Raw genomic sequence first — 7,488 nt, forward strand, 5'->3', positions numbered from 1 at the left:
TTAGCTGAGTGACTCTGGGCAAGTCACTTTTCTCTGGGCCTCAGGAATTGAAGAATGGGACTCTTATGGACTCTATGGCCCCTTCTAGCTCTAGGATCCTGGGACAAAAGATGAGCCAAACCATCTTCAAGTCCCGAAGAGCCATCGCTTAGAGCAGCGCCCCATAATGACCCATGCGCATGGCAGCAGTGACTGCCAATGTGGGCAGACTGGGAATCCTACCTCTTAGCTCCCCCAGCATCAGGGGACACAATGCAGCAGGTCTTCCAGTCGGTAATGTTCTCCCGGATCCACTTCAGGACAGCTGGCTCTGCATACAAGTTATCCACTGGGATATCAAAGAACCCCTAAGGAAAGGAACTCTGTTCATCTCTTGGCTTCCCTCTGGGCTCCCAGCATTTTTAAGTCCTTACTTTCTGTCTTAAAATAGATACTGAGTATAGGCTCCAAGGCAGAAGAGCAGGAAGGGCTAGGCAATGGGGGCTTGGTGACTTGCCCAGGGTCACCTAGCTAGGAAGTGTCTGAGGCCAGATTGGAACCCAGGGCCTCCAGGCTCCAGGCCTGGCTCTCAACCCACTGAGCCACCCAGCTGCCCCCGGCTCCCAGCATTTGTAAACAATAAGAGCTGAAGCCCCTCTCCCAGAACACCTTGTGCCGCAGGCACCGTGTTACCCCAAGCTTTCATCTGGAGAAACGGAGCCCCCCACATCTGAAGACCCATTCAAAGTGCATTCAATTCCTTGCTCCTTTCACTTCTCCCATCTCTCCAAACATGGGGTCTCCTGTTCCTCAGAAGCATTCTAGGCTTCCTTCTCCTTGTCGTCTCCTCCCCAGAGGATTCATGAGCCCCAAGCCTTGGTTGGCCCCGCTCACACCAACTCCCGTGCCTTCCTTTTCTTTTATACCTGAATCTGGGAAGCATGGAGGTCCATGGTGATGATATGATCAGCTCCTGCTACGGACAGCATATTCGCCACAAGCTTGGCAGAGATTGGAGCCCGACTCTACATTGGAGACAGTAAAAGTGTCAGTGGCAGAGGGTTCAAAGTTGGAGACGAAGTGGCGGAGTGGGCCTACTCCCTGCCTCGGCGGAAGAGGTTTGCCTGTCTCTCGGACTGTTTATCAAAGGCCATGACACAAATCTGACATGTGGCTGCTCTAAAGAAACCAGCAGGTTTTCAGAACTTTCCCATCTACGCTGCTTTCACTTCACTGCCAAACAAAAGCAACCCACACAGACGTGCACACACGTACACAAAAGTTCACCAGCCACAATACCGTAAAGTTTAAGAGCTGCCAGACAGAATTAGGAACTTTACAGAAACAAACGAGCAAATGAAGCCTCGGCCCAATGGCCCTGGGATGCCTTATCAACATAGATGCTCCCTAAAAACAATAACAAATAGAACTATGGTCAGTGCCTTCAATAGCGAGGTGCAGACCAAAGCCTGCAGCCGGGGGCTCCACGGAAAGCCCTCTGTGTTCCCTCGCTATCGCGCGAGTATCAGTGGCTGGTTGTCCAGCTTCCACACTGGCTGTGTTAGCAGCCCATCCTTTCCCCCATGACATCCTTTCTTCTGCTGCTTCTTCTGTGAGGTATTCATTTTTAAGGTGGCAGAGGGAAGAGAAGGCTTGGCAAGAGCGCCAGCGGAGCACGTTATCTCAAGGGCATCTGAGAAGGAAAATGGAAGGACCCTTCGCCCTCCCCCCCTCCAACAAAAAGCCAAAAAATGGAAGAAAACTGGAAAAGATCATAAAGATGACTATAGCCAACTCTTCTCACCAGCATGCGCAACGGAACACCTGAGAGAGAAATTGGCACTAAAGAGAAGGAAGCCGGGGAAAGTAGCCATTTTGGACCCATGGGATATTCTTTCTAGACGTACAATTGTGAGGCTACTGAGGGAAGGCAGGGTATGTGAAAGGAGAGAAAGAAAACCAATTCAGACTCATCGATAGGCAAAGAACAAACAGAAGACTGCCAGATGTCTTCTCTCCCCACCTATACAAAAGCTCTGGCAATTATCAATCCACAAATTGAAGGAATCTTCAGGGAAGAACGGAAGACCCAGACATTACAAATGATCTTGATTATTTTTGGTATAGCAAAATGGCCCTTTAAAGCCCCCCCCTCCACAAAAGGATTCTCCTCCAATCGTTCAAGATTCCTCGAGAGCTCTGGTGACAGAAGACCCTCTTCAACGACCGCTGTGATGGAGACCAGGAGTATGGGGTCTGCCGAGTGGAAGAGAATGCATGCTTCCCTGTGTTCCTACTGCTTGCAGATGGCATCTGGGCTGCTTGCAACAAAAGCCTGGAATACTTTGGTCTTTGGAAATGGTCAAAAGGTTAGCCTGACCATCCATGTAGGAAAGACCAAGTGGACGAGGAGCATCTGTTGCCCCGAATGTAACATGTGTTTGCATGAGAAACCTATAAGACCTTACCTATTGGACCTGGGCTGAACGGGAGGAGGGGAGTGGGCGTGATTGGGTTGGGAATACTCCCAAGCTCCTTTAGTGAGCCGAAGCTTCCTATAGAAACGAAGTCTCTGGACTCCTTTATTTGCCTCTCTAATGAGAGCTTGTGAGCCAGCATTCCTCTAAGCTTGACTTCTTTTTGTCATGTTTCCACTCTGGTGGCAGCTGTAAATAGGGATGACTCTGCTTCCCTAGTAGTAGTCCTGGTGGTCACCATATAGGGAGCTGACAAGCTGAGGGCTCTGGGACCCTCTGGCACCTTTTCTGCCACGATCACTACAGAAGCATGGCGGATGGAGGGGGTGGCCTGGGCTGGCTAGACTGGAGCCACCTTTGGTTTTTTCCCTTTGCTTCCCTGGTTGCTATGGTCAATTGGTGACTATCTGCTGGCAAAGAGCGTTTCTGCATTTAGCCAGGACAGTCCTAGAACCTGCCAGAACTCTACTTTGCTAGCATTACACTCAAGAACCCAGGGAACAGACCTTCAAACATCACTTTTAAATTCTCTTCCAATCACCGTCCTCGTTTCCCCACAGTCATGACCAGGGTTATCTTGCCCTAAGAAGTCCCTTACCCAGACGGTCCATCACCTTGGATGCTGTGCAAGAATGCAAATCTAGCAGGTCTGCTCAAGGTGGAGAGCTTCCAGGAAGGGCCCACTGCTCAAAGATCAGCCACTACTAAAGTATCCAGTCTGGAGTCAGGAAAACTCCACTTTCTGAGCTCAGATCAGGCCTCTGACACTTCCTAGCTGTGTGACCCTGGGTAAGTCACCTCACCCTATTTGCCTCATTTCTTTATCTGAAGAAGAAAAAGGAAAAACCGCTCCAGTATCTTTACCAAGAAAACTCCAAAGGGACCCACAAAGAGCTGAACCCTGAACAACCACCAGACTACTAGGTTAGCTGCAGTTTATGCGGATGTATCACTCTGAGAAACCATCTACTAGGGATTAGGGCTGGCGAACCCCCCCCAGACAACTTGGAGGAGAAATCCTTGAGACAGGGAAGCCATCGATGTAGGCATCGGAGCGGGTGTCCACTTAAATGCTCTTTTCGGCTATTGTCAACATCTCCACGTAGCTGACATGCTTCTGCTTACCTTCAAGCTTCTACACCATAATTGGCTCATTTCCCTCCAATGGTGGCCATTTGGGTGGCTTCTCTTTTCTTTCTTTGCTCTCATCAAAATAGAACTGCTAAAAACATCTTGAAACAAATCCCTTTGGCCTGTGGGGGCTCATTATCCAAAGTGGGATTTGTGTTTCCAAGGGGAAGAATGCTTGATTGAGCTTCAATCCACACTCAGGGCTCTCCTAAAAGTTTCAGCTCAGCCCCAGAGGGCGGCCCCAGCAATGTGCAGAGCAGTCAAGAGGCCATTTTCCCAAAGGTGGGCCAAGGGAAGATTTTAGAGCAGACTCTGGTTAGTTTGATATGTGCATAATGATACCCAGACTTTCTCCCCATTTTCATTGCCTTCCTCCCTTCCAAGGCTATACACACATTAAAGAAAGTTTTCAGGAGGCCATCTTTTGTTTGGAAAGACCAGTTACTTCCAGCTATATAGCTCCCCACCCCCACCCCAGTCAGGATCCGGGCACCAAACAAAGAGAGCCAGTGTGACTTGGGGGATAGGAAGCCAGCCTCAGGCAGAAGGCTCAAGCCCAGCATTGGACACAAGGCTTCCCCAAGTCACAGAGCACTGACCGGAACCCAGGAAGTTTTCGAAAACTCAGCATCTGGGCCTCCAGAGACCATTTTCTCCACCCCTACCCCCAATGGAGGCAGTTTTGGGACTCTGCCCTGGGGCTGAGCTGTGCGGATTAGTGGGACAATCCACCTCAACCCACTGAATCTAACTGGCCCCAGGGCAGGCATCCTGGCCCTCTGGATTCTTCCATCCCCAAACTCTTGGGGCCTTGGTAGCTGAATTCCTCCCAAAGGCCAAGGCTGGCTACAACAGGTGCCTCCACTTTCTTGTCCCACTTCTCAGCCCCTTACAATCCAGCTTCTGATTTTTGGACCCCTCCATTGAACCTGCTCTGTCCAATGTCACCAGTGCTCTTAATTTCCAAATGGAATAGCTTCGAGTTTCTGACATTGCTGACCACCTTCTTCTCCTCCCTAGCTTCTCTTTGGGTATTCTGGACGCTGCCACTCCTCCCCGCCTGCCCTCCCGTCCTCTGTCTCCTTTGCTGGATCCTCCTCATTGCTAGCCCTCAGGGTCCTGTCCGGGACCCTCTTCTCTTCTCCCTCCATACTGCTTCACTTGGTGATCTCACGATCACCTCAGATCTACTTATCCAGCCCTCACCTCTCTCTTAACCTCCAGCCTTGTATCCCCAACTGCCACACCCTCCTCCCAATCAGATATAAAGGCCTTCATCATGTGGCCCCAGGGGTAAGCTGCCTTTCTGGTCTCCTTACTTAAAAAACAAAACAAAAACAAAACCCTTCTCTTCTTTCTGTCTGAGAATTAATACTGTGGATTGGTTCTAAGGCAGAAGGGATAAGGAATAAGTAAGGGATAAAGCAATGGGGGTGAAGCGACTTGCCCAGAGTCACCCAGCTAGGGAGTGATTTGAACCAGTGAAGGCTAGGTAGTTAGGGATAAGTGACTTGCCCAGAGTCTCACAACTGGGGCATGTCTGAGGCCAGATGGGAATCCAAGACCTCCTGTCTCTAGGCCTGGCTCTCTAGCCCAGTCTTCTCATATAATAATGCCCTCCCTGGAAAGAACATGAATCATGGAACCATGGAACAATAGTCTAAATTAGTGATTCCCAAAGTGGGCGCCACCGCCCCCTGATGGGTACTGCAGCGATCCAGAGAGGCGGTGATGGCCACAGGGACATTTATCTTTCCTATTAGTTGCTATTAAATTTTTTAAAAAATTAATTTCCAGGGGACTAAGCAATATTTTTCTGGAAAGGGAGCGGCAGGCCAAAAAAGTTTGGGAAGCGCTGCTCTAAATGAATGAATTAAATAACTTAAAGTGAAATAAAATACAAAAAAACGATGCCCTCCCTGCTCTACAATCTTGTGACACTGGCTTCCTTGCCACCCACCTCTCCAGCTCTGTTCTCCTGGTCTTTTTTTTTTTACCCTTGTACTTCGGTGTATTGTCTCATAGGTGGAAGATTGGTAAGGGTGGGCAATGGGGGTCAAGTGACTTGCCCAGGGTCACACAGCTGGGAAGTGTCTGAGGCCGGGTTTGAACCTAGGACCTCCTGTCTCTAGGCCTGACTCTCACTCCACTGAGCTACCCAGCTGCCCCTCTCCTGGTCTTTTTATGGGCCGTCCCCCTCTTCCACCTCCCGACTTTAACCACTGTGCCTTCCCAAGATGATCTGGGATCCTTGCTAGAGCTGTTATTGGCACGTTGTCTCCCTTATTGGACTGTGAGTGCCTTTGAGAGCAGAGGCTGTCTCAACCTTTCTCTGTATCCTCAGTGATTAGGACGGTGCCTGACTCTTTCTCTTAGGGGCCCCATGAGCCATCTCGCACCAGTTCTGTCCAGGCAAAGCCCCAGGAGTGGCTTACTGCTTCCTTCTCTAGTGGATTAAGGCCAACAGAGATGAAGTGACTTGCCCAGGGTTGAAAGAGCTAGTAAGTGTATGAGGCTGGATTTGAACTCAGGTCTTCCTGACTCGAGGCTCAATGCTCTTTCCACTGAACCATCTAGCCTCTAGCACATACACAGGTGTTTCCAAGCTGGTTAACAAGTTGCAGAATGGCCAGAACGATTTGGACCTGGACCCATAAAGGGAATCTCCCTCTCAGGAGTCAGCCGGAAATTGCAGGCCCCGAACCTTCTGAGAAGCAGCCCCGCCCCAAAGAGCTCACTAAAGCATTTGTGGGAGCCGAGGAAGGAGTCTGAAAACCAGCCACCCCGACCTGAAAATGGAGAACGTCCCAAAGACGAAATCCAGAGGCAGTCCGGGCTAAGCTGAGCAGAATGGGTGGTGCCTGATGATTGTAGGCAATCAGGGGATTTGTGAGGCAAGCTGGGAAATCGATTCAATGGCGACTTCCCGGCTAGCCACCACTTGGATCCTGAGGAAATCAAAAGGACTTCAAGCTCAATGGGCTTTGGTTTGCACGTGGCCCAGACTGCGAATTGTAGCAGTGTAGGTAATGGCTGGCTCAGGAACTTTTTCTACCACTACAGAGAATGGCCTGGGGGCATCGAAAGGAGGGGTTAATGACTTGCCCAGGGTCACCCAGCCAGGGAACCCAGGTATTCCTGTTCCGGGCAAACCTAAAATGGACAGTCTGTCTCACTTTGGGCAAGGCTAACTTTCGAGTAACGGAAAAAACAAAAAGAAAATACCACATTGGAGTCTGCTCCTACTTTGTCCTTTTTGTCCTGGCGGGCATAAGGAAAGCAAGGGATGACTGCTGTTACTCGGCTTGCAGAGGCAATCTTGCAGGCATTGATCATGATAAGGAGCTCCATCAGGTTGTCATTGATTTCACCACAGCCACTCTGGACGATGTAGACATCCTCTCCGCGGACGCTTTCACCGATTTCCACGCTACAGAGGGAAGGGAGCATTAGATGGACATGAGGTTATTTCTATAGAACACTGAGGATTTCAAAGCCCTTTTGGGAATGCCGCATCGCTCTGAGGATCCTCCATCAATTCTTAACCTCGGATCAGAACAATCACCTGTCTGTCCCTCCTTCTGTTTGTCCCTCTCTCCGGCCCTCCCTCCCTCCCTCCTTCCTTCTTTCCTCCCCTCCATCCATCCATCCATCCATCTATCCCTCTCAATAAGTGGCAGGTGAACGACTACGAAATTCAGTTGTTAGCACCTAGTTCAAGTTTCATGAAGAACTAGCTGATAGGAATGTGGTTTGCTACATGGGCTAAACTGTACTCATAACTAAAGGGCCACCGGCTTTGATGTGCCCATTCATCCCGAAGTGAGTGGCCGACTCCCATGGAACAGCCCCCATACCTGCAATGGCGTTAGAGGTTTTTCTATGGCAGCCAGTGTCCATT

The 7,488-nt window shown here is 50.0% G+C and overlaps 1 protein-coding gene across 1 annotated transcript; it reads right to left on the minus strand.

Moving 5' to 3' along the window:
• Positions 1-218: 218 nt before the first annotated feature.
• LOC123256694 (ribose-phosphate pyrophosphokinase 1-like) lies at positions 219-7,017 on the minus strand (the record flags this gene model as incomplete). The annotated part of the gene is made up of 3 exons (XM_044685271.1): positions 219-347; positions 906-1,004; positions 6,834-7,017. Coding segments are annotated over 3 exons (412 nt in total), but the record flags the coding sequence as incomplete, so codon positions are not given.
• Positions 7,018-7,488: the final 471 nt, after the last annotated feature.

The sequence above is a fragment of the Gracilinanus agilis genome, unplaced genomic scaffold (assembly GCF_016433145.1).
Source record: "Gracilinanus agilis isolate LMUSP501 unplaced genomic scaffold, AgileGrace unplaced_scaffold8875, whole genome shotgun sequence".
NCBI classification, from domain to species: Eukaryota; Metazoa; Chordata; class Mammalia; order Didelphimorphia; family Didelphidae; genus Gracilinanus; species Gracilinanus agilis.